At 47.1% G+C, this 27,673-nt stretch overlaps 1 protein-coding gene across 1 annotated transcript; it reads left to right on the forward strand.

Moving 5' to 3' along the window:
• PTPN20 (protein tyrosine phosphatase non-receptor type 20) lies at positions 1-27,318 on the forward strand. Its single transcript, XM_058186275.1, has 11 exons — positions 1-75; positions 4,653-4,818; positions 5,464-5,605; positions 6,550-6,648; positions 7,974-8,080; positions 13,669-13,817; positions 14,969-15,059; positions 16,993-17,327; positions 22,609-22,824; positions 23,887-23,949; positions 27,247-27,318. Exons 1-11 carry the CDS (start codon positions 1-3, stop codon positions 27,316-27,318), a joined length of 1,515 nt encoding a protein of 504 aa, XP_058042258.1.
• Positions 27,319-27,673: the final 355 nt, after the last annotated feature.

Here is a 27,673-nt window from a genome sequence, read left to right on the forward strand (position 1 = left end):
ATGGAAGGTGGTATGCTGGATACCGGGTGTTTCGGATTGCTGCTAATTGTGCTTGCTGGGACGGAATTTGGAGGGGTAAGAACTTGGAGGGGCAGGAACATCGCCCCCCCCCATCCCTCCCTCCCTCCCTGCTTGGACTGAACAGCATCTCCCCATTGCTGACTTTTGCCTTGGCTGTCAAAATGGGTAGGAACATCGCCTCCTGCATAGACTGGAACATCTTTCCCCACGGAGGTTTGATCTGTCGGCCTAGTGGGGAGGCAGGAGGTGACATGAGGCACCGCGGCGGTCGTTTTCAATTGGGGACATAACCGGGAATGCGAGGGAGACCTTTTCAGCTTGTGGTCCACGGACTCCTAGGACTAGGACCCACATGGTTATCTATCTAAGGGTGGGTCGGCGATTTTTTTTGGATGCGGCGATAACATCTCCGACTGACTAAGGATGGACACTTTTCCGCAATTGTATGGACAACTTCTCCATGAGATATTCATTCGCGAACTATTACGACTCACGAGGTTCCCCACTGCAGGAATGGCCTCCAAGCTATCGAGGGCTTACCTTAACGAAGGGTCTTGGGACCCAGAGAGGTGGCATGCCAAGAAGAATTTGTGGGGTTTTAAATAGTTTTTAAATAAGGGTTTTTAAGGGGAGGATTTGACGGGTGGGGGAGGACCCGTCAGGATCCAGCCCTGTGCTAGTTCGCGACTACGCCATCCTGTCTGAAGGCAGGGGGCGTTCCAGGTTTAGAGGGTTGTTCGATCTGTACGGTAAGTGGGAGAGGCAGATATGGCGGGGGAGGGCTTCAGTTATGGGGCACGTGTTCGATGTCTGAGGCGATCACGTGCTCGGCCTCAGTCCCACCCGTTCCTCGGGTGGCCATGATCCTCAGAACTTGGATCTTGCTGATGTTATGTAATGCCGGTCCGTGGTTAACAAGGCTCCCTGATTTGTGATCTTATTCAGGGGGGTCCGGACCTCATGGGCCAGGAGACCTGGTTGGGCCCTGAGGGGGTCCCCTGGTGGAGATGTGCCCTCCAGGCTTCCGAGCATTTCATCAGCCGAGGGTCCAAGGTAGGGGTGGGGGTGGCGTTGTTATTAAGGAAGATCTAGAGCCGAGGAGACCACTGTTCCTCAGATTGCTGGCTGCGAATCCTCTGTGTGCGCTAGCTATAGGAATCAGTTGGCTTGGTGATCGCGTACCTGGCTCCTTGTTGCGTGACCACAGCCCTGCCCGAGCTGTTGGAGGTACTGGCTGCTGTGGCGGTTGAGACCCCCAAACTTATAGTCATGGGGGATTTCAACTTGCCATCAGTTGGCTTGTCATCGACGGCAGCTCGGGAGTTCCAGGCTTCCATGGCGGCCTTGGACCTGATTCGGTAAATGATGGCCCCACGCACACAGGGGAACATGCTGGACCTGATCTATATCTCTGGACAGTGGTTAAATGATCTGGTATTAGATGATTTAGTAACAGAACCAATGTCATGGTCGGATCATTTTCTCCTTCGCCTAGACTTCCGAACCGCCATTCACCACCGCAGGGAGACGGAACCTATACGGTGGTTCCGTCCCAGGCGCCTGATGGACCCTGAGAGGTTCCAGACGGAGCTTGGGCCATTCCTGAGGATCTGGCCCACGGCACGACTGAGGAACTGGTCGTGGCCTGGGAGCAGGCCGCGCCGGGGCCCTGGACCGTGTCGCGCCTTTGCGCCTCTGACCCGGCGCAGATCTCGTCCGGCCCCTTGGTTCTCCGAGGGGCTGAGGAGATGAAACGCCGGAGAAGACGCCTAGAGAGCACCTGGAGGTCCAGTCGCCCGGTTGATCGACACTAGTTAGGACCTATTCTAGGACCTACCTAGTGGCAATGAGGGAAGCGAGGCGCCCACGCCCACCCTCATTGCGCCGGCAGATAACGCCCGCCGCCCCAGCTGGGTGACCCGCCTCTCCTACATCAGGAGGTGCGGGATGACCTTGCAGGGACGAGCCGAGGAGTTTAGTGGTTATCTATACGATAAAATCGCTCAGCTGAGGGACGGTCTGGACCGAATGTGGGATGATCCAAGCGAGGGAGAGGAGGCACGTCTTGTTGAACACGTTTGGGATGAGTTTGACCCTGTGGCTCCCGAGGACGTGGACAGGTTGTTGGGGAGGCTTCACGGCACGACATGTTTACTGGACCCGTGCCCTTCCTGGCTGGTACTGGCCACTCAGGCGGTGACACGAGGCTGGCTCCAGAGGATTATCAACGCTTCTTTGTTGGATGGGGTTTTCCCTGCCGCCTTGAAAGAGGCGGTGGTGAGACCCCTCCTTAAGAAGCCCTCATTGGACCCAGCTATTTTGGGTAATTATCGTCCAGTCTCCAACCTTCGCTTTGTTGCGAAGGTTGTAGAGAGTGCCGTGGCATGACAGCTGCCCCAACACCTGGATGAAGCGTCTATCTAGACCCGTTCCAGTCCGGTTTCCGACCCGGATACACACGGAGACAGCTTTGGTCGCATTGGTGGATGATCTCTGGAGGGCCAGGGACAGGGATATTCCTCTGCCCTGGTCCTATTAGACCTCTCAGCGGCGTTGATACCATCGATCATGGTATCCTGCTGCGCCCGGTTGGAGGATTGGGAGTGGAGGCACCGTATATCGGTGGTTCTCCTCCTATCTCTCCGACCGTCGCAGACGGTGTTGACAGGGGGCAGAGGTCACCGCGAGGGGCCTCACTTGTGGGGTCCCACAGTCGATTCTCTCGCCTGCTGTTCAACATCTACATGAAGCCGTTGGGTGAGATCATCAGTGGTTTCGGGTGAGATACCAGCAGTGCGCTGATATACTCAGCTGTACTTTTCCACCCCGGACCACCCCAATGAAGTTGTTGAAGTGCTGTCCCGGTGTTTGGAAGCTGTACGGGTCTGGATGGGGAGAAACAGGCTCAAGCTTAATCCTCCAAGGAGTGGCTGTGGATGCGGCACCCGATTCAGTCAGCTGCAGCTGCGGCTGGCTGTTGGAGGCGAGTTACTGGCCCCAAAGGATAGGGTGCGCAACTTGGGTGTCCTCCTGGGTGATCCGCTGTCGTTTGAAGACCATTTGACGGCCGTCTCCAGGAGGGGCTTCCACCAGGTTCGCCTGGTTCGGCAGTTCGCCTTCCTTGATCGGGATGCCTTATGCACAGTCACTCATGCTCGTTACCTCTCGCTTGGATTACTGTAATGCTCTCTACATGGGGCTCCCTTGAAGTGCGCTCGGAGGCTTCAGTTAGTCAGAATGCAGCTGCGTGGGTTATAGAGGAGCTACGCGTAGCTCCCATGTAACACCGCCTCCTGCGCACTGCACTGCCTGCCTGTGGCCTTCCGGGTGCACTTTAAGGTGTTGGTTATGACCTTTAAAGCGCTCCATGGCTTAGGACCTGGGTACTTACGGGACCGCCTGCTGTTACCACACGCCTCCCACCGACCCGTACGCTCCCATAGAGAGGGACTTTTCAGGGTGCCGATCCACAAACAATGTCGGCTGGCGGCCCCAGGGAAGGGCCTTCTGTGGGGCCCCACACTCTGGAACAGCTTCCCCGGGTCTCGCCAAATACCTGACCTTCGGACATTTCGTCGCGAACTCAAGACTCATCTTTTTATTCGCGCGGGGCTGGCTTAAATTGGGTTTTTAAATGTTGAATTTATTAATTTTAAACGGGGTTTTTTAGTATGGTAAATTTTAATTGCTGGGCTAATTTAATAAGTTTTTTAAATCGTATTTTAAACCTGTATATTGTATTGTCGGTTTTATTATGCCTGTACACCGCCCTGAGTCCTTCGGGAGAAGGGCGGTATAAAAATCAAATAAAATAAATAAATAAATAAATAAATAAAATTTAAAAGCAATAAAAATAAATAGTTAAAATGAAGAGAACCAGGCTTCGAACACAGCTCTACGGCGCGTCACTCAGCACTTCGTCCCAACCCCTGGAAGGATCCATTGGCATCTTTTCATTGGCATGACTGTCCAAGCAATATCTACTGTATCCCTCAATATTTGAAAGCTTTTGGAACTTTTGCTAATTCAGCCTTAGATCATCAGACTTGTGCTTATTTTGTTGTTGCCCCCCATTGTAAAGCTTAATGTCTCTAGTTCTGGGCAACCACTTTGGTGCTGTGGTTAAAGGCACCAGGCTCGAAGCTGGAAAGTTGTAGCCCACTTAGGCCCGGAGCCAGTTGGGACCTCTCTGTCAGTCCTAGGAAGAAGGAGGGGAAATAACTTCTGAATTCTTCCCAAGAAAACTGCAGGGGTTTGTCCAGTCAATTACCACCAGAAGTCAACACAGAAAAAAGAGAAGGTTTTGACCTACTGGTGAAATCCATTTTTTTTACTACCGGTTCTGTGGGCGTGGCTTGGTGGGCGTGGCAGGGAAAGGATGCTGCAAAATCTCCATTCCCACCCCACTCCAGGGGGAGGATACTGCAAAATCTCCATTCCCACCCCACTCTGGGGCCAGCCAGAGGTGGTATTTGCCGGTTCTCCAAATTACCCAAAATTTCTGCTTCCAGTTCTCCAGAACCTGTCAGAACCTGCTGGATTTCACCCCTGCTTTTGACCGTGGATTAAAGAGCCAATCTTTGAATACAGAATTATAGCAAAGGCTAAACTGTGCTTTGCAATTTCCAAAGTCCTGGAAAGAAAAGTGCAGCTTGAACCCAGGTGAGGTCACAGAGGCCCAGGGTTCTACCTCGCAGTATGGCAGTTGGAAAGCCAGCTCCAAGGACCTCGTGAAGGCTCAGAGCATCCGGTCATCCTATGGGTACTATGAACTAGCACAAATGCAGTATATTGAGGGTTGGTTTTTGTTCTCTTGTTTGGATCTGAATTAAATTGCTGAAGATTAAATGAGCTTCTGCCTTTTCTATAGATCGTGGTGTTGATGTGTATTGCCTTGGAGAACAAAAATTCCTGGCCAAGTTTTGAAACTAATAGCCAGAAATGCAGATAGCAAGAGTGAATTATAAAGTATCTATTAATGGCCTAAACAAGTAAAGGGACAGGATATAATTCTTTACTTGGTTCATTTCATCTACAATGTCAATATGGTTTTCTTTTTTACTTTTCTCATAAATGGAAAATGACTTTTATCCTAAGCAGACTTTCATGTTTAAGAGGAGTTTCGACAGCTCTATGGATACAGCTGCCATAATCCCAAGCCAGGATGGGAAACTTACATCCCTCTGAATTCACCCTATACTGACATCCCCATTAACCCTCCCTCGTGTCCATGGCTGCCTGGAGTCCAGTCGTTATCTAGAGTGAGTTGTTTTGTGTTTTGGTCAGGATATGGATGAGTTCTCTCTGTTCCCATCACTTGTGCCAGCTCCGTTCAAGTCACTTGAAGGAGAGAGGTGTTCACACCCTTTAGGCTTTGCATAGTAAGCTCTTGTAGCTTCTCTTCTTTCACTCAGTGTGCCCAATATTGATGTTTCTGTTCAGATGAATATGGTGGCTTGGGAATGTTAGAAGTGCAGCAAGCTATCACATGGAAGGATCCAGTCAAGACCAGGAAGGAATCGGCCAAAACCTTGAAAAAGCCAGTCAAAACCAGGATGGTGCCCGTCAACCATATAGCCACCAGGTGAGGGAGGAATGGAACTGTAGCTTTCCACGATGCTTATGATTCTTAATACTGTTGGATGGTAGGCATCCAGGAAAGGTGTGTGAACATAGCAACAAGAGATCAGATTTCAAGGATTGGGGAATCATTCAAGGTTTCTTTTTTAAAAAGTAAAAATTTGGAGCAAGGGAGAAGTGTTCTTGAAACTAAAATTTAACAATTAGGTCAATTTCGTTAGGCAATGCCCCTTGGCACATGGGAAGCCTTCATAGGTAGGAAAAGAAACATTTTCATTTATATCACAATGTTGGAACATTTTTAGATACTTTACAGCACTAGATAAAAAGTGTTCGTAAAGCCAAACAGAAGTCAGCTGTTGCAGCAGTACAAGACATGTATAAAATTTATAGATTAAATTTTGCTGTTTGGCATATTTTCAAAATGTAGATGGGCATTCTTTTGCTAAATTCAGTAGTAATTAAAATATACCCCATGGTTTAACTGTAAGCTGCTGCATCCTATCCATGCAATTTTACACATTTTACTATACTCTGAACTACTTGTTCAGTATTGAAGCTCAAGATTCCTTAGAGCGGTTTCTTTTAACAATTATTTAAATTGCCTGTGAAGTATAAATCAAATTCACCCATTTTGTAAAATTCTCTCCAAAATTCATGACATTTTAAACAGAAATGCCCAGTTCAAATTGTCAAAAGCTTTCTCTGCATCTGAAAAGATCCACACAGCTTTTGTCTTTCATTACTGTTTGCTCCAAATATTCCAAATTATTCCAGCATTAACCTCTCTGCCCTAATCTCTTCATGGATATTTTGTAAGGAAAAACTGGAGTCAAGTATAATTAAAAACAAATAAAAGATTTTGCTAGCTGGATGAAAAGTTACAAGTATCCCATTTATGGACATACATTGATTGTCTAAGATTGTCTTCATTTGCCCTTTTTAAAGGTCATTCATTAAGGCTTTATTTTTTAAGGAAACAGATAACCGAGCCCTCTCTGCAACCAAAGAGGATTGGCCAGGGAATTCTGAAAACATTTCTGACAGGTAGGAGTTTAAAGCCCATCACGATTATAAAACTCCTCAGATATGTACTTGCCAGCTCATTGTTTATGTACAAACGTAACTGTCTTTGGCCAGGAGGTTCTGACCGGTGCGTCTAGCCCACTGACAACAGATGCTGCTGTCTCCTTTTAAAAAGGCTCCCCTTCAGATATGTAGAAGAAAGCAGAGTCTCTAAGCTTCCTCTTGCCTTTCGCAGGCAAATAGGCCCAGCCTCTGCAGCCAGGCTGGTTCTCTTTCAGCTGTCAGGCCCTGTAATGCTCTCCTGCATGGAGGAGTCCCAGGCAATGGCCAGGGGGTGGGGGGGAGAGATACAAAGATCAGCCCTCTGTCACTGGGCTTCTTCTTAACCTCTGTATGAAGCCAGTGAGGGAAATCATCAGGAAGTTCAAACTGAAGAATCATCACTATACAGGTGGTCCTTGCTTAACGATCATCCGTTCTGAGACCATTCAAAGTTACGATGACCTTCACGGTGTACCTCAGTCATGTGACCACCATTGTGGTCAGTATGGGTTGTCCTGTGCTTGACCTGTTGTTGTTTTTCCTTTCTCCTGCCTCCCCCTTGCGCAGCAGAGAGGTTGGAGGGGGGGGATTACAAGAGAGAAACCTGCTTGCTCTTTTACACATCAAAAACAATGCAGCTTCACTGGCACATGGGGCTAGGAACCACAGGGGCACTGTGCAAGCAACCCCCTACTGTCTTGTCCTGAAATCTCCTACTCGTCAATCTCTCTACTTTAGAAGGCGGAGGAGAGAGAAAAGGCAAGCAATTTCCATAGGTGATCGCTCTGTTGCCTCACACATCCCCTCCGCTGCATACTTGTCCTTACAAAGCAGAGAGATTGCAGCGGGATCTCAAGAGAGCAAGTACCAATACACTGTACTGCCTGTTCCAACTGGGGTCACTAAGCAAGGACTATCTGTACCTCTAGTTTATCTCTGCGAGTCAGGGAAAGCCTTGAGGCAATAGGTAAGAACTGTTTTAGGGTCCTATACTAAATGGAGGGCCTCAAATAGCCTTTGTGAATGGAAGAGACTGCGTCCCCAGCATATAAGCTGATCCCACCTGGCATGTGTTTTGCCTTGGGCATTCACGAACCACCTGACAGTCCCTGCCAGGCCTATTTCTTAACCCATGAATGAATCCAATAGTCAAGGTCTCTATTGCCATGTTCCTTCTGAAAAACTTTCTATGGTGAACGAGAGGGGAAAGCTAATGCTTGTTTGGAATTGCTTCCATTCTGGGGATTTGAATATAAGATTATGTGTCTACCTGCAGTTCTTAAATGAATAATGCTGTTCTAAAGCCCTCAGAGAGTTTACGCTAAGGCACAAAGAAGGCGGGAAACTCTAGGAACAGAAGGTTACAGCAGTGATGAAGATGAAGTCCAAAGGCTGACCATGCTGCCCCAAGGTATCCACCTTAGTATCTTCCTTATGGTGATCTTTTAATGCCATCGAAGGATAAGCCCTCTTCCGTGTGGTGTCACTCGTATAGAAAGTATGCTTTGGATTATAATGAGTAGATCAAGATAAAGCCTTCTTTAAAGCAAGCTTTTCCCTGGGACCATATACTTGGTTTGGCAAGAGCAAGGAAGTGATTTGGCCAAGTTGCCATCCACAGATCTGAATTTGTTTGCTTGTTTGTTTATGTCCCACCTTTGTTATTTTACAATTAACTCAAGGTAGTGAATTTACCTAATCCTCCTTTTTCCCACCCCAACAACCCTGTAAGATAGTTTGGGTTGAGAGAAAGAAAGAGGGAGGGAGGGAGGGAGGGAGGGAGGGATGGATAGATAGATTAGATAGATAGATAGATAGATAGATAGATAGATAGATAGATAGATAGATAGATAGATAGATAGTAAGGCAGTTGATAAAGTAGACCATAACCTACTACTAGATAAAGTAGAAAAATGTGGGTTAGACAGCACCACCACCAGATGGATTCGTAACTGGCTAACCAACCGCACTCAACGTGTAGTCCTCAATGGAACTACATCCACATTGAGGGAAGTATGCAGTGGAGTACCCCAAGGCTCTGTTTTAGGCCCAGTACTCTTCAACATCTTCATCAATGACTTGGACCGGGGGATAAATTTGCAGATGACACCAAGCTGGCAGGAATAGGCTCAGGATACAGAAGGATCTTGACAGACTTGAACATTGGGCGCTAACTAATAAAATGAAATTTAACTGAAAAAAGTAAGGTTCTACATTTAGGCAAAAAACCCAAAATGCACAGGTACCGTATATGTGGTACTTTGCTCAATAGTAGTAACTGTGAGAGGGATCTTGGAGTCCTAGTGGACAACCATTTAGATATGAGCCAGCAGTATGCAGCAGCTGCCAAAAAAGCCAACACAGTCCTGGGCTGCATAAACAGAGGGATAGAATCAAGATCACGTGAGGTGTTAATGCCACTTTATAATGCCTTGGTAAGGCCACACTTGGAATATTGCATTTAATTTTGGTCGCCACGATGTAAAAAAGATGTTGAGACTCTAGAAAGAGTGCAGAGAAGAACAACAAAGATGATTAGGGGACTGGAGGCTAAAACATATGAAGAACTGTTGTAGGGACTCGGTATGTCTAGTTTAATGAAAAGAAGGACTAAGGGAGACATGATAGTAGTGTTCCAATATCTTAGGGGTTGCCACAGAGAAGAGGGAGTCAAACTATTCTCCAAAGCACCTGAAGGTAGAACAAGAAGCAGTGGGTGGAAACTAATCAAGGAGAGAAGCAACTTAGAACTAAGGAGAAATTTCCTGACAGTTAGAACAAACAATAAGTGGAACAACTTGCCTGCAGAAGTTGTGAATGCTCCAACACTGGAAATTTTTAAGAAAATGTTGGATAGCCATTTGTCTGAAATGGTGTCGGGATTCCTGCCTTGGCAGGGGGTTGGTCTTCTAGTCTATTAGACTAGAAGATTCTAATCTATTATGTTAATAGATAGATAGATAGATAGATAGATAGGGAGAGGGGGGTGGGGTGACTAGCCAGACGTTACCCAGCTGGCTTCCATGCCTATCTTGAGACTAGAATTCACCATCTCTTGGTTTCTAGCCTGGTGCCTTTATTACAAGATCAAACTGGCTCTCTATGAGAATTCACTGTATAAATTCTCTATATTAATCAGCTAGGATTCCAAGTTAAAAGGCTGCAACATTTTTTCATTCACAACTCTAACATTTTAATGTCTTCTTGTCTGGATTATTCCTGGTCGGTCCTTCTCCCCAAAGTGGGTGCTTGGCAGATAATAATAATAATAATAATAATAATAATAATAATAATAATAATAATAATAATAATAATAATAATAATAATTATTATTATTATTATTATTATTATTGTGTGTGTGTATTATTATTATGTGTGTGTGTGTGTGTGTGTGTGTGTGTGTGTGTGTGTGTTATTGTTGTTATTATTATTATTATTATTATTATTATTATTTAATTTGTATACTGCCCTTCTCCCGAAGGACTCAGGGCGGTTTACAGCCAAGATAAAATACAATGGAAACACATACAATACTAAAAACAGACGTTAAAAAACTTATTAAATTTGGCCCAATTTTAAAATACAATCAAACCCTATAAAATTAATAAAAATTAAAACCCATAAAATCAACTACAAAATTAAAATTCAAGCCAGTCCTGCGAGACGGAAAAGATAAGTCTTAAGTTCGCGGCGAAAGGTCCGAAGGTCTGGTAGTTGTCAAAGTCCAGGGGGAAGTTCGTTCCACAGGGTAGGAGCCCCCACAGAGAAGGCCCTTCCCCTGGGGGCCGCCAGTTGACATTGCTTAGCTGACGGCACCCTAAGGAGTCCCTCTATGTGAGAACGCACAGGTCGATGGGAGGTACAAGATGGCAATAGACGGTCCCGTAAGTATCCCGGTCCTAAACCATGGAGCGCTTTAAAGGTGGTAACCAATACCTTGAAGCGCACCCAGAAGACAACAGGCAGCCAGTGCAGTCTGCGCAGGATGGGTTTTACATGGGAGCTCCAAACCACTCCCTCTATCACCCGCGCAGCTGCATTCTGGACTAACTGGAGCCTCCGGGTGCTCTTCAAGGGGAGCCCCATGTAGAGAGCATTGCAGTAATCCAAGCGAGAGGTAACAAGAGCATGAGTGACCATGCATAGAGCATCCCGGTCAAGGAAGGGGCGCAACTGGCGAATCAGGCGAACCTGATAAAAAGCTCTCCTGGAGATGGTCGTCAAGTGATCTTCAAAAGACAACCGCCCATCCAGGAGAACGCCCAAGTTGCGCACCCTTTCCATCGGGGCCAATGACTCGCCCCCAACAGTCAGCCGCGGCTGCAGCTGACTGTACCAGGGTGCCGGCATCCACAGCCACTCCGTCTTGGAGGGATTAAGCTTGAGCCTGTTTCTCCCCATCCAGACCCGTACGGCTTCCAGACACCGGGACAGTACTTCGATAGCTTCGTTGGGGTGGCCTGGGGTGGAAAAGTACAGCTGCGTATCATCAGCGTACAGTTGGTACCTCTCCCCAAAACCACTGATGATCTCACCCAGCGCCTTCATATAGATGTTGAACAGGAAAGGCGAGAGAATCGACCCCTGCGGCACCCCACACGTAAGGCGCCTCGGGGTCGATCTCTGCCCCCGTGCCAACATCGTCTGCGACCGGTCAGAGAGATAGGAGGAGAACCACCGATAAACAGTGCCTCCCACTCCAAAATCCTCCAGCCGGTGCAGCAGGATACCATGGTCAATGGTATCGAAAGCCGCTGAGAGATCTAATAGGACCAGGGCAGAGGAATAACCCCTGTCCCTGTCCCTCCAGAGATCATCAACCAACGCGACCAAAGCCTCTCCATACTGTATCCGGGTCGAAAGCCGGACTGGAACGGGTCTAGAGAGACAGTTTCATCCAGGTATTGGGGTAATTGATGTGCCACCACACTCTCTACAACCTTTGCCACAAAGCGAAGGTTGGAGACCGGACGATAATTTCCTAAAACAGCTGGGTCCAGGGAAGGCTTCTTGAGGAGGGGTCTCACCACTGCCTCTTTCAAGGCAGCAGGAAAGACCCGCTCCAACAAAGAAGCATTTATAATCCCCTGGAGCCAGCCTCATGTCACCTCCTGCGTGGCCAGTACCAACCAGGAGGGGCACGGGTCCAGTAAACACGTGGTGGCATTCAACCTCCCCAACAACCTGTCCATGTCCTCAGGAGTCACAGGGTCAAAACTATCCCAAACAGTCTCAACAAGACGAGTCTCCAATCTCTTGCCTGGATCTACCCAATTTTGATCCAACCCATCCCGAAGCTGAACGATTTTATCGTATAGATCACCGTTAAACTCCTCGGCACGCCCTTGTAATGGGTCCTCCTGCATCTCCTGTTGAAGGAGAGAGCAGATCACCCGAAACAGGGTGGCCGGGCGGTTATCTGCCGACGCAATGAGGGAGGAAGCGTAGAGACGCTACGCTTCCCTCAATGCCACTAGGTAGGTCCTACTATATGACCTATCTAGTGTCCGGTCAGCTTCCGAACGGCTGGATCTCCAAGCACTCTCTAGATGTCTTCTCCGGCATTTCATCTCCCTCAGCTCCTCAGAGAACCAAGGAGCTGGTTGAGACCTACGCCGGGTCAGAGGCCGCAAAGGCACAACACGGTCCAAAGCCCCAGCCACGGCCAGTTCCCAGGCCGCGACTAGTTCTTCAGCCGTGCCGCGGGCCAGATTCTCAGGAAATGGCCCAAGCTCCGTCAGGAACCTCTCCGGGTCCATCAGGCGCCTGAGACAGAACCAACGCATTGGTTCTGTCTCCCTGCGGTGTTGAGTAGCGGTCCGAAAGTCCAGACGAAGAAGAGAATGATCTGACCATGACAGAGGCTCAACAACTAAATCATTTAAAATCAGATCATTCAGCCACTGGCCAGAGACAAAAATCAGGTCTAGAGTGCCTCCCCCGATGTGGGTAGGGCCGTCCACTAATTGAGTCAGGTCCATGGCCGTCATGGAAGCCATGAACTCCCGCGCCGTCGAGGATGCCACGCCAGCTGATGGCAAATTGAAATCCCCCATGACCAACAGTCTAGGGGTTTCAACTGCCAACCCAGCCAGCAACTCCAACAGCTCGGGCAGGGCTGTTGTCATGCAGCAAGGAGCCAGGTACGTGATCAACAAGCCCACCTGAGTCCTACAACCCCACTTCACATAGAGGGATTCACAACCAGCTATCTGAGGCACAGTGGTCTCCCTCGGTTCCAGGCTTTCCTTGATAATGACCGCCACCCCCCCACCCCTACCTTGGGCCCTCTGGCTGATGGAATGCTCGGAAACCTGGTGGGCACATCTCCACTAGGGGGACCCCCACTTCCGTGCCTGGTTGACCTGGAGACCTGGTTGGTCCTGGTTGAAATGGATTATCTGGACCCCTTTCAGTCAGGTTTCAGGTCCGATGATGAAACACTCACAGAGGCATTCATCCTTGTGAATGACCTCTGGTGAGAGCTGGTTGAAAGTAGTGCATCCATCTTAGCTCTTCTTGATGTCCCTGCAGCCGCAAATACCATTGGCCCTAGTGGCGTTTTGGGCCCCTTGTGGGATCTGGAGCCAGGCGCTGCTGTACTTCACTGGTTCGGCTCCTTTCCACATCGGTGTTAATAGGGAGGGAGTGACCCCAGTCCATGGCCTCTTTGGGTGCCGCAGATACTTTTTCTGTTTGGATGTTTTTAACGTTTTTTAGTGGTTTTATTGGTTTAAAATGTTTTAATTTTAATTGTAATATATTTTAAGAACAGTAAGCTGTCCAAAGTCATTGACTGAGATGGGCAGCCATAGAAATTGAACAAACAACAAATGCAGGAAACAAGGGCTTTCAGGTTTCAGCCACTCAGCGAGAACATGTTCACTTGCCCTTTATTATTCCAGCAGCCCTTGAAGTTTAATCTGTGAATGGAGAATGAAGTTAGCATGGTCTGGATAGAGCTCTAGAGACTGGTAATCATTTTCTGATCCTTTGAAGGGCCATCAGTTGTCAGTGAAGAGGAGTTGACCCAACTGGCACTGATCAAACCATCATGGTCAAAATGTGGTCTGCGACATAATGCCAGACAACTAATCCAGAAGATTCAAAGACAAATGGAAGAACAGGAGATCCTGAAGGAGTTTTTGGTGACTTCTCTTTACCTTATATCCAAACTTTCATTATTACAGTCCAGGCAGAAATGTTTTCCAGGAAATGAACTTACGGGTCTCATTTTGTATACAAATTCCTCAATTTCATTGCTGTGGTTTTCCTTCCTACCAGATTCTGCAAAATGGAGATGATGCTTGTTGTATGTTTAGGTTGGTTTTGAACCTGGAAAGACCATACACCTGAAAGAAAGGTTACTGGGGTGAAAATCACATCAATTTCTATTGGTCAATTTATACATCACACAAAGATAAAGCTACGTTTTATCACCAAGTTTGTACTCAGAAAAGAGCATTGACCAATCAAAAGTTTCCAAGGGAGTTAAACTAAAGCATATTTTGTTAATCACAACATATTGAATAAGTCACTGGTTTTATATAGTTGTTGTGGTCCGCCAGCAGCCTGTGGAGCTAGCAGCAAAGTCAGACAGTGAGGAGGCTGGGAAGGAACATGGGCCAGTCCTGGAGTCTGGGGAGGCTTGGACGAGGGCTTTGCGTCAGAGGCAGAGATGGGGCCAGGGCCATCTGGGAGTGATGCGTGGACTCTGGAGCCCCCAGAGTCGGACAGCAGAGAGGCAGAGGCATAGTGTATGCGTGCACTGTTCCTAGTGCACGCATGCACAGAGCTGCCAGAAGGCAAGACAGCTAAAGCAAAAGGGATGACTCAGGAGTAAGGCCAAGAGATGATTGGTCCCTCCCATAAGGCTTAAAAGAGAAACAAAAGCACTGGGGGCTTCTGCAGGAAAGCAACGTTGCTAACTCTGTTTGCAGTCGACATCTTGTTTGTTTCTGAACTTCGTGGGGCTTAGCCAAGTAAGGCCTTTGGCAGGGTGTCAAAGAAGATACAGGTTGGTGATTATCCCGAAGGACTTCTTCCAAAGGATTTGTTTTGCAGCTAATTGGGACTCAGCTGGGAATGAACGTAATTCTCAGCTGTTACAATAAAATAGGTTTGTTTGGGACTAATTGTGTTTTGTAATGACTCAGTAAGCCTAAATCACAATAATAGTGTGCTAAGCAAATCCAAACAATCCTCATTATGTTTGACCCCCTTCAATTACTCCTTTAACTAAAATAAGCAACTGCTTGTTTATAAACAAATCATATACCTGATTTTATCTTTGGGTTAGAGTTTAGAACACCTGAAGCCCCTGGATGACTGCCTGGTTGCCAAAACACCAGAAAACCGGGAAAAGAACAGATACCGGGATATTCTCCCATGTAAGAAATACTTTTTTGGTTTTTTTATACTATTTTCATCCCACTGAAATCTCTTGAAGTTTACAATATGGTAGTAAAAACAACAGGATGAAAAAACATACCATAAAAATCTCAAAACGAAAACCAATTTAGGAGAGTAGGAACCACAAGACTTGTGCGAGTTGGGGGCAGAGGTGGGCTGCTGCCAGTCCACACCAGTTCAGGTGAACCGGTAGTTAAGATTCTGCGCAGTTTGGCGAACCGGCAAATCCCACCACTGGCTGGCTCTACCCCCACTCATTTTTCAGCCTGTTTTCTGGGCCATTTTTTGGCCTGAAAATGACCTGAAAAATGGCCTAAAAATGGTCTGAAACAGCCCTGAAAATGGTCCCAAAACAGCCTGAAAATGACCTGAAAAACAGCCTGAAAATGGCCTGGAAAATGGCCTGAAAATAGCCTAAAAACCACCCCCCAAACAGCAAAAAAAAAAAAAAAAGCCCGAAAAACGGGCAGGGCGGGGCGGGGCCAGCCAGTGGTGGGATTAGCCACAGCTGGTTGAATCCTACTTCTGCCTTTGAGGTGCGTCTCAGGTAGGTGGGGCTGGGTATGATGAGTAATGTCACCCAACCAGTCACATGACTAACCTCAGCTGACTAACCTCAGCCACACCTACCCAGCCAGAGAATCGGTTGTTAAGATAGGAAGGCAGAACGGTGGCCTCGAAGGGTCCAAGAAGGGGGCTCTATGCCTGCCATTTTAGACTCCCCCCCCCCGACTCACTCCCCCACATAGCCACAAATATATACAGCTTTGGATCATTTTGCTCAATAGGATAAATGGACAAGTATCACATTTTTTATTGGTTGTCTAGTTTTAGGACCACATTTGAGGCCATATTCAAGCAGGAATACTGAAATTTCAAAAGGATCCACAAACTTTTAAGCACTGTCCAGAACGCAGCCGCGCGAGTGATAGAGGGAAATATAACACCTCTCCTGCATAGGCTGCACTGGCTTCCGGTGATCTTCCGGGTGCAATTCAAGGCATTGGTTACCACCTTTAAAGTGCTTCATGGCATGGGACCTGGTTATTTACGGGACCGCCTACTGCGACCGACAACCTCCCAGCGACCAGTGCGCTCTCACAGGGTGGGCCTCCTTGGGGTACCGTCGGCTAGACAGTGTCAGCTGGTGACCCCCAGGGGAAGGGCCTTCTCCGTGGGGGCTCCAACCCTCTGGAACGAATTACCACCTGGTATTCGCCAACTCCTCGATCTCCGGACTTTCCGACGCGAGCTGAAAACATGGTTGTTTCATCGCGCAGGACTGGCCTGATAGTTTTAATTGGGAATTTTAAACGGGTTTTAAGGATAGCCTAAATTTAAATATTTCGTTTTAAATTATTTTAATGTTTGCATATTGTTTTTTTTATATGGCTGTAAACCGCCCTGAGTCCTTCGGGAGAAGGGCGGTCTAGAAATTTAAATAATAAACAAAATAAATAAATAAATAAAATAAAATAAAATAAAATAAAATAAATAAATAAATAAATAAACTGTTGCGTGTCAGTAGCCAGAAGGTTTAGAATTACATTTCTTGCTTAATTTATAACATCTTATTTTGGTTTTTTTCTCTCTCTCTCTTTCTCTCTCTATACACACGGGTATGGCCATGTATGTGAAGACAGTTACGATGCAGCATTTTATTTTTTTACAATTTTTACAAGGTGCTTTTGAATAGTATTATTTCCAGGACAACTAACAAAATAGGGAAAATCAGAAAAAAATAGCACTATATATAAACATCTAAACAGATATACTGTATTTCTCTGTCATTGTTTCTGTATGAATACTTTGGTGACTGAATAATCAAAAGAAGCCCATTGGAGTTGCTTTTCTTCCTCCCTCCCTCCTTTCCCCCCCTTCCTCCTTTTCCTCCCTCCCTTCCTTTTTTAGATGATGCCACCCGTGTACCCATTGGAGAGGCAAAGGGCTACATCAATGCCAGTTACATCCATGTGCCAGTGGGCACAGAAGAGCTCTGGTACATCTCGACCCAGGGCCCACTACTTTCTACCACCCACGACTTCTGGCAAATGGTCTGGGAGAACAACTCCAACGTCATCGCAATGATTACAAGAGAACAGGAACACGGAGTATCCAAATGCCACCGATATTGGCCTGAGCCACCTCACAATTCTTTGGATTTACTTCGCTTTCGGCTGCAATTACTCAATTACCAAATCTTGGATTATTTTGTCATTAGAATCATAGAAATGATCAACAAACAGGTAAGGCTCCCCAAACACAATAAATACGACAAATGGCAATGCAGCATTCGGTTTTTCAATTAATAACCAGATTTGTTTATGTCGTGGCAGCCAATGATAAGAAAAATTTTAGGTATGAATCTTCCATTAGAAATGCATCTACTCTTGGAGAAAGCAAAACATTTGCAATTCTGTTTCATAGCTGAACTGTAACAAAATCGTGCTCTGGTTGTCAGTGTGTGTACAGTCTGTCCTGAAAATGACATTGCTAATAGCAATAGCAGTAGCCCTTAGACTTATATACCATTTCACAATGCTTTTCAGCTCTCTCTAAGCAATTTACAGAGCCCCCAGCAACCTGGGTCCTCATTTTACCCACCTCAGGAGGATGGAAGGTGGACTCTGTTAGGTTCGGGAAGTAACGAGGCTGGAGACCAGGGTAGTGACAACAGCTCTTTAATATAGGGTGAACCCAGCAACAGGCTGGGGGGAAAACCTCTCCTTTTATACAGTTCTGCAGGAGGCTTCGTCCAATCAGCAACGTGCTGATTTCCCGCTCAAATATTTAAAGGTACAACTGTTAATACATAACACTCCTCCCCTCCCAGAAAACACTTTGTCTCTATTTACATATTTATTTACATGTTATTTTTCGACGTAGTCACGCAAATAACCTGGGCGTCTCCTAGTCCTTTCTGACCTGCGCGGTTCAGTTCTGGGTGGTGTTTGAGCTGGTCGGAGGGCTGTTTTCTCCTCCCAGCTCTTTCTCTGGGCCAACGGGCTCCGGATTATTGGCTGACTCTTTTCTTGGCCATCCGGCCTTGGATTACTTTTCAATTTTCCTGCTGTTTCCCTCGGGACCTGATGGCGTCGCTGGAACTCTGGGACCTCAGCTAAGTCTTGCGCCTCCCGGGTCATTGTCAGCTGTGGAATCAAATTGGTATTGATCATGATATGTTTCTTTGGTTCAGTTTGATCAGTTATTCGTTTCCTTAACTGATCTATGTGGCGCCGCCACTCGGTTGTCTGGTAGCTCTACCACGTGATTTTGGGGCCAGTTACTTTATTATTTGTCCTGTGAACCAACTAGGGCCGTCCCCATAGTTTCGGGCCCACACCGGTCGCCTATGCTCATTTCCTTGTCTTTTCTAGTTCCCCTTGTAACCCTCTGGTGTGTAATGGGGTTCAAGCGGTCAAGTGGGCACCTGAGTTTCCGTCCCATTAGCAATTCGGCTGGGCTTTTCCCGTGGCCGTGCTTGGGGTTCTGTGCTGGATTGCTAGGAAAAAGTCTATTTTGTTTGCCAGTCACCTGGCTTGAGCCTGGACAATGCCTCCTTAGCGCTCGGACGGAACGCTCTGCAAGGCCATTCGGCGCAGGGTGGAAAGGCGCAGAGAGGGCATGTCGGATGCCTTCCTCTGCCAGGTACTCTTCAAACTGGGCTGCCGTGAATTGGGGCCCATTGTCGGACACCAGAGTGTCCGGCAACCCGTGAGTTGCGAATAGGTGGCGCAGGGTTGCGATTACTGCTTGGCCGTAGTGGATTTCATGAGTATGACCTCCAACCATTTGGAAAATGCATCCACAACCACTAGGAATGTTTGGCCGTGAAAGGGCCAGCAAAATCAATGTGGATTCTTGACCAGGGCCCTTGGGGCTTTTCCCATTCTCTGACTGGGGCCGTTGGGGGTAGAGGTCTGGACTCTTGGCAAGCCTGGCATTTCCCTACCCTCTCAGCAATCTCTCGTCCATGAGTGGCCACCATACATAGCTTCTGGCTAACCCTTCATCCTTACGATCCCTGGGTGACCTCGTGGAGGAGGTCCAATACCTTTCCCTTAACTTTTCAGGAATTATTACACGATCACCCCATAACAGGCACCCCTTGAGCCGAGAGCTCATCTCGTTTTTAACAAATTCTTTGAACCTTTCGCCCGGCGCAGCGGCCACCCTCTCTGTACCCAACCGAGTACAGTCCTTAACACAATGTCGGTATGATGCCGAGCCACTTCCTTTGATGTGACTGGGCCAGAGTCAAAGAGTCAATAAGTAGGATGGGTGTCCCGGAGTGGGGTCTTGGTCGCCCCAGGTAGTGGGCATCGGCTTAATGCGTCTGCATGCCCACTTCTTTTCCTGGTCGATGCTGCAGCTTGTGCGAATAAGCGGCTAAAAATATAGTCCATCGGGTCAAGCGTGGCGAAAGTGCCACAGGCGTTGGTGATCGCCAGCCAGTATTCCTAATAGCGGTCTGTGGTCAGTTACGATTTCGAAATTCCTCCCAAATACATACTCGTGGAATTTCTTGACCCCTGACACAATGGCTAGTGCTTCTTTGTCTAACTGACTGTAGTTCCTCTCTGGGGAGGACATCGTTCTAGAGTAGAAGCTATAGGGGCTTCTGTACCGTTTGGAAGTCTATGGCTGAGTACAGCCCCCACCCCATAAGGGGAAGCATCGCAAACCAACACTAGGGGTAATGAGTCGTGATATTGGATGAGCAGGCTATCACTTGAGAGCAGGTTCTTTACTGCTTCAAAAGCCCTATTTTCCGACTTTCCCCAAGACCAAACAACATTTTTTCCTAATAGCCTATGCAGCGGTTCCGCGACGGTTGCTTTGTTCTTTAAAAAGACCGCGTAAAAATTAACCAATCCTAGGAATGCCTGCAGCTCTGCTTTGTTTTTGGGCGCTGGAGCCTTTCTAATTGCCTTAACCTTGCTCTCAGTAGGGTGAATTCCTTTCTTGTCTATCCGGTAGCCCAAGAAATCGACGGATTCGACCCCGATCTGGCATTTGTTTGTCTTGACTTTTAACCCGGCTGTCCGGAAAATACTCAAGACCTTTCTTAACCGCTCCCCCAGTTCCTCCATGTTTTCCCCTGAAATTAGGACATCATCGAAGTAAGGAACTACCCCTGGGAGTCCCTGCAGTAGTCGTTCCATCAAGTTTTGGAACAACCCTGGTGCCACACTGACCCCAAATTGTAACCGGGTGCACTTGAAGGCACCCCTGTGCGTCACAATCGTTTGGGCTTCGGCTGTGCGGGCGTCTACTGGCAGTTGTTGGTAGGCTTGGGCCAAGTCTAACTTTGCAAAGACTTGCCCTTGCCCCAAAGAGTGCAATAAGTGTTGCACTACCGGAACCGGGTAAGCGCTTTTCTGTAAGGCTTTGTTAAGCGTTGCCTTGTAGTCAGCGCAAATTCTAATTGACCCGTCCGGTTTTATGGGGGTGACGATTGGCGTCTCCCACCTTGCGTGATCGACTGGCACCAAGATCCCTTGATTAATGAGCTTATCCAGCTCCTTATCAATTTTTGGTTTTAGGGCAAAAGGGACTCTCCTCGCCTTAAGCTAATGGGGGCTACCTGGGGTCTAAGTTGAAGGAAATAGGGGTCCCTTGTACTTGCCCAGGCAGTCCTTGAAGACATCTTGAACTCGTTAAAGAGAATGTCTTTCAGGTTACAGTCACTTGTAGATGCCAGTCACTCCCATGCCCAGGGCACGAAACCAGTCTAGTCCCAACAGACTGGGCAGAGTTCCTTCGGCGATCGTGATGGGCAGGGTCTTTTATGTGGACCATACTCGACTCGGACGGAGGTGGTCCTCGAACAGGGATGCGATTCCCTGGTAGTCGTGCACTCGTGGCGTTGTGCTTGCAGGTGGCGCTTGACGGACGGCAGTGACTTCGCCAGAGTGTCCCAGGACATGATGGTGATCGCTGATCCGTGTCTACTTCAAGCCTGCACCGCACTCCCTCGATCTTGGGTTTGTGAAAATCTTCTTTTCTACTTTGGTCGGTGACCTATAATGACAGTCGTTTGGTTAGACTTGCGCCTTTCTTGTTTGAACCAATCGCGGCCGCCTTTCCGGTTCCGCGTTTTGATTGGCGATTTGAATTTTCGGCGGAAGGTTGGGCGCTCTGCAGACCTGAGCCAAGTGCCCTTTCTTCCCACACCGCCGGCATGTTGCGTCTTTAAACCTGCAGCGTTGGCGCTGATGCTGCCCTCCGCAGCTTCCGCACTCGTCACGGTCCTCAATGTCGCGTTTCTCGGTCCGGCAGACCCCTTCCTCCTCCTCGCCCTCACCGTCGGATTCGGACTGAATCTCCTCCTGGTGTACTGGCGTTGGCTTTGAGCTCGCCTTGGATTGAAGAGGCTTTTGCAGGGTCTCTGCTGCTTTAGTAGACATTTCGTGTGCTCTGGCTTCGTCCAGAGCATTGGCTAGTGTCAGGTTGCTCTTGGCTAGCAGCCTTCGCCGTAGACGGATGTCCTTGACCCCTCGGACGAGTTGCTCGAGTAGCACCTCGTCTAGGTCTCGGTATCCGCAGTCCTTGGACGCTCTTCTTAAAGCGGCCATGTAGTCGCCGATGGACTCGCCCTCCATCTGTCTACGTTCTCCAAATTCAAACCGCTGGACGTATTTGGGCGGCGTCGCGAAAATGGTTCTTCAGCAAAGTCTGCAGAGTCGGCCACGATACCGATTGTATCGGCGTTGGCTCTGCCAGGGCTTCCGCAATCTCGATGACCTCCGGCCCACAATGGCTTAAGAAGTAAGCCCGTTTGCGGTTATCCGGGATCCCCTGTAGTTCGTTGGCTTCTAGAAAGCTTTCGAAACGGGTCATATACGTTCCCCATTTCTCCTTGACCGGGTTGTACGGTGCGGGTGGCGTGTTTGCCATTTCCGCGTTTCTGCCCTGAGTTTGCTGGGTTCAGAACTAGCGTGCTTCAGCTCGGTTCTGGTTCTCCTTAACCTCGAGATCCCACCTTCGTCGCCAATGTTAGGTTCGGGAAGTAACGAGGCTGGAGACCAGGGTAGTGACAACAGCTCTTTAATATAGGGTGAACCCAGCAACAGGCTGGGGGGAAAACCTCTCCTTTTATACAGTTCTGCAGGAGGCTTCGTCCAATCAGCAACGTGCTGATTTCCCGCTCAAATATTTAAAGGTACAACTGTTAATACATAACAGACTCAATCTTGAGCCGGTCAGGATCAAACTCCTGGCAGTGGGCAGTGAGTTAGCCCTGCAGTACTGCATTCTAACCACTGCATCACCACGTATGTCTGGCTGCAAAAGCACTTTCTCGTGAGCAGGGGGACCTTTCCAGCTCTAGGGTTTCCAGGCGGTGGAACAGGCTGCCATGCAACATGGGGGCTTCTCCTCAGCCAGAGGCTAAATTGCCACCTGCCAGAGAAGGTGTTTAGCAAAGCCTGCATTGATCAAGGGTCCGCAAGATCCTTTCTGACTCTCTGATTCTAGGAATTGCATAAAGAGTGCTCCATGTCCCCGTGTTTCTTTCTGTTGCAGACACAGGAAAGGCGGGTTGTGCATCACCTCCAGTTTACGAACTGGCCAGACCACGGGACTCCCAAATCGTTACAGCACCTGGTCAAATTTGTTCGCTACATGAGAAAAATTCACCAGTCAGGCCCAGTCATTGCTCACTGCAGTGCTGGAATCGGAAGAAGCGGGGTGCTGCTTTGCGTGGATATTGTGTTGATTTACATAGAAAAGGATTTGTGTGTAAGTCCCAAAGCAAACATATTTGTGCTTATCCTGTTGCAAAGAATGAGAGAAAATTGGAAGAGGGTTTTCTTAAAGTTTCAGCAACGTAAAATGTAACCGGCCTAAAAATACACAATCTCCACAATCCTTCAAGTGACTGGCCAGCCCTCCTGCAGCCTTTTCAAAGGCAAGGGGAGAGGGAGATCTGTTTTACCTTCTAATTTTGTTTCTCCCAGACTTGGCTCCAGATATACCAGCTCAGCTGTGAACTTGATTGGTCGAGAACTGACCAATTCATATATTTCTCAGTAGGTCTTCCCCTGGTGCATAATAAATGAATACTTGGATGAGAAAAAACCCAAGCAAAGGCATCTCCCTGCACTGTCATTCTGTTCTTCCAGTCCCAGGGTTGTTCCTGTCCTCTCAAAACTATTTTTGCCTGGCTGATATGAACTGTATGTGATTAAAATGTTTATTTTAAAGGATTCTAAAATAGAAACAGCAAGAGGCACCGTTTCATCTGAAGTCAATGCCTGCTTCTGGGTCTGAGCTCTGCATTTCTAAAGCATTTAGAACCACATTGCAAAAGAGCTTTTTAGAAAGGAAAATCAGAAATATCTCCTGCTTAGTTCCCAGAGTGTGCCTACACTTTAGATTGTGTATTAATTACACAATTAATTAGATTAAGATTAAATCCTTATGCAGTTTCAGAATGGCTGCCAAGATTCATCTTCAGACCGAGTCTTTTGGGTTCCATTATTACTGATTCTCTTATCCCAAGACTGACAGAGTTAAAAGGTTCAGCTCCTTTGGGGAGCTTCAAGAGCAGAAATGGGTCTTTAAAGTTGGCTTATTTTCTCAAAGGAGTGTGAGTTGCTCCCCCAAAAAATCTCAGGGACCATCACCAACCAGGTATGTGGAGGTCTGTAAAAATAGAAGTGTAGCCCCTATTCGCAAAACTTTGTCCTTGTAACCAAAACATTGCTGCAAATTGGAAAATGCTATGTAAATGTTAAGAATAACAATGAGACGCTCCATGTAATGCCCGGTAACAAATAGCCTTTTTTTCTCATGCTGCAGTTTGACATCAAGCAGATAGTGACCCACATGAGAAACCAGCGCTTTGGAATGATCCAAACCAAGGTGAGGAACGCTGTTCTTTTTTACAAAAGCCAGGCCAAGTTAAGTATACAAAATGTTGCCATATTTTATGCTTGGGAAGGAGACGCCAGCTCCCAGGTTTGTGCCAGGTTGCCAAGAGGAGTGTTAGTTCAGATTCAATCCATCAGAGTGAATCCCCCCACCCAAGCAGATACCAGACGCAAAGCCGGCCTGCTTCACAGCGTCAGATCAGCCATGAGGGCAGAAGGAGAATGTGTCCTCCTTGTGCCAGATGCCTGTGTTACTTTGACTTGCGTTTAGCTTTCTGAGATGTCCAAACTTCCATCAGAGGGCCCAGGTGAGATGGTGAAGCCCCCCCCCCACTTCCCTTACCTTCTTGCTATTCTTGGCACCTTCCCCCTTTAGAGTTGTGAAGGTTCGAACTGATCACTGCCTTCCTTTGGGGCGGAGCAGATTCCCTTTGGTCTTCTTGAAGTATGTCTGGACTTCTCTCTCAGCCCCCTTCTCCCACCCACGCATCCACCCCCACACTCCTATCTGTTGCTTCCCTGCTTAAATGAAGCTGTTGCTCCAATGAGTTGCTGAGATGTCATAGCAAGCAAAGCTGTTGCCTGGAGGGAAGAAGGCCAAGTGGTCAGTTCCCTCCAAGAAGTTTAGGAGAATATCTTGGGAAGACACAGAGTGAATAACACAGATGTACGGGTACAGAGGAAAATGCTTGTACAAAAGCACGCGTTCAGATATAACATAACATAATAACAGAGTTGGAAGGGACCTTGGACGTCTTCTAGTCCAACCTGCTGCCAAGGCAGGAAACCCTACACCATTTCAGACAAATGGCTATCCAACATTTTCTTAAAAATTTCCAGTGTTGGAGCATTCACAACTTCTGCAGGCAAGTTGTTCCACTTATTGATTGTTCTAACTGTCAGGAAATTTCTCCTTAGTTCTAAGTTGCTTCTCTCCTTGATTAGTTTCCACCCATTGCTTCTTGTTCTACCCTCAGGTGCTTTGGAGAACAGCCCGACTCCCTCTTCTCTGTGGCAACCCCTGAGATATTGGAACACTGCTATCATGTCTCCCTTAGTCCTTCTTTTCATTAAACTAGACATACCGAGTTCCTGCAACCGTTCTTCATATGTTTTAGCCTCCAGTCCCCTAATCATCTTTGTTGCTTTTCTCTGCACTCTTTCTAGAGTCTCAACATCTTTTTTACATCGTGGCGACCAAAATTGAATGCAATATTCCAAGTGTGGCCTTACCAAGGCATTATAAAGTGGCATTAACACTTCACGTGATCTTGATTCTATCCCTCTGTTTATGCAGCCCAGAACTGTGTTGGCTTTTTTGGCAGCTGCTGCACACTGCTGGCTCATATCTAAATGGTTGTCCACTAGGACTCCAAGATCCCTCTCACAGTTACTACTATTGAGCAAGGTACCACATATCCGGTACCTGTGCATTTTGGTTTTTTGGCCTAAATGTAGAACCTTACTTTTTTCACTGTTGAATTTCATTTTGTTAGATAGTGCCCAATGTTCAAGTCTGTCAAGATCTTTCTGTATCTTGAGCCTATCTTCTGGAGTGTTGGCTATTCCTGCCAGCTTGGTGTCATCTGCAAATTTGAGTTCCCCCATCTATCCCCTCGTCCAAGTCATTGATGAAAATCTAGATTAAAGTGGTTAACATTAAGTTTAAATCATCAGTGCTTGGAATACTTTACCTGACTCTGTGGTCTCTTCCCATAATCCCAAAAGCTTTAACCAAAAACTTTCTACTATTCCTAAGAGGACCATAAGGGGCGTGCATAAGCGCACAAACGTGCCTACCGTTCCTGTCCTATTGTTTTTCTTTTCTTCTTCATATATATATATATATATATATATATATGTAGGTCTTTGGTTATTCGGGTTTTCTCCCGCGTAAAATTGGAAGTGTCTTGGTGACGTTTCAACAAAGTCTCATTCGTCAGCATGATTGGATGGGTTTTTTTTTGCTAACACGAGGAATGACACCAGACCCATACTCACGAGGTCCACACAGGATGTCACCACCACACATCCACCCAGAAAGCCGACCCAAACCCACACTGATCATGAAGCACGACCAAGGACCAGAAGCCAGACCACAGCTGCAACATTAGCCATTTCAAATCCCTCCAATCCATACATGCAGCACACTGACACCCACTATGAAGATGTAGCATGACCACGAAGTCAAACAACAGCAATGCAGCTCACCAGCTCAAATCCCCCTGCAACTCAGACTAATCTGAGCGCAACCAAGCCCCCACCCAAACAGGACACACCCCCATCCAATCAGAGCACAAAAAACCCCCATCCAATCAGAGCACAGCCAAGCTCCCACCCAATCAGTTCAAACCCCCACTAGCAGTTAAAAAGGAAGAAACAGCTGCAATCACACATTGCTCCCAGAAGCACGAAGCTGAAGCCTGAAGATGACGAATGAGACTTCGTCGAAACGTCGCCAAGACACTTCCAATTTTACGCGGGAGAAAACCCGAATAACCAAAGACCTACATATATATATATATGCTTATACCTCCTAATATTTACTCATATATATGTTTATATACTATATAATATTTTTGTATGATGTTGTGACAAAATAAATAAAAAAATAAATAAATAAATCTGGTGGTGGTGCTGTCTAACCCACATTTTTCTACTTTATCTAGTAGTAGGTTATGGTCTACTTTATCAAATGCTTTGCTGAAGTCCAAGTAAATTATATCGACAGCATTCCTCTGGTCCACTAATTCTGTCACTTTGTCAAAGAATGCAATGAGATTAGTCTGGCATGATCTGTTTTTGACAAACCCATGTTGGCTTTTGGTTATTACTTTGTTTGCTTCTAGGTGTTCAATGATTCGTTGCTTGATTATCTTTTCCAGAATCTTCCCTGGTATTGAGGTCAGGCTGATAGGTCTGTAGTTTCCTGGATCTGTTTTTTTTTCCTTTTTTGAAGATGGGAACTACATCAGCTCTTTTCCAGTCCTCTGGCAGTTCCCCTGTGCTCCAGGATCTTTGAAAGATATAGTTCAGTGGTTCCGAGATCTCATCTGCCATATAGACAAGCAGCAAAGTAAAACTGGACACAGCAGATGGCTGAGTTCTTCTTTATTAGAATACCAGCACTGCATGTCTTTAAAGGGTCACTTTCTCACTGTTTTGACCACGACAGATACGAAATAACTCTACTTCAGTGTGAATTTGTATGGACATGCTGATAGGTTATCTATTTCCTTCAGCCTCTACTGGGAAAATAACTGGCTGTTTTCTCCTTCTCCTCACCCAGGAACAGTATGTGTTTTGCTATGAAATAGCTCTTGAAGCTCTGAAGAACGTCCAGAGTAGGGATTCCCAGTAAGGACAGCCTGCAGTTATCCAAGACTTAAGACTCATCTTAATTGCAACTCAAGATGCGAAGAGGAGCATTGTAAACACCGGGTTGCATTCCACTTCAGGGTCTGAAATCACGAACTCTTAAAGCATCCACCCAACATAGGAAAGTCAGTGTAGATGGAGCGTTAGTTGTATAAACAAGGCTACTTGTGACTGAATTCAGCTCTGCTGGTCTCTTGTCGCCTTGATGCACCAAATATTCCCTTGGGTTTGAATGGCAGATGAACTGGGGGGAGGGCAGGCCGGGTGTGTGTGTCTATATGGGGCTCCGAGGCCACGTGAGGCTCATTTCTTTTTCACCACCAGAAAAGGGAGCTCTG

Source organism: Ahaetulla prasina, chromosome 5 (genome assembly GCF_028640845.1).
Source record: "Ahaetulla prasina isolate Xishuangbanna chromosome 5, ASM2864084v1, whole genome shotgun sequence".
Taxonomy (NCBI): Eukaryota; Metazoa; Chordata; class Lepidosauria; order Squamata; family Colubridae; genus Ahaetulla; species Ahaetulla prasina.

What these genes read in the sequence shown, in the direction of transcription:
- PTPN20 (XM_058186275.1), top strand. Translation starts at nt 1, where the DNA reads ATGGAAGGTGGTATGCTGGATACCGGGTGTTTCGGATTGCTGCTAATT. An exon ending in TCTGAAAACATTTCTGACAG is followed by an intron (nt 6,649 to 7,973) that starts GTAGGAGTTTAA and finishes GCTGTTCTAAAG; the next exon opens with CCCTCAGAGAGTTTACGCTA. An exon ending in TTGGAATGATCCAAACCAAG is followed by an intron (nt 23,950 to 27,246) that starts GTGAGGAACGCT and finishes CTCCTCACCCAG; the next exon opens with GAACAGTATGTGTTTTGCTA.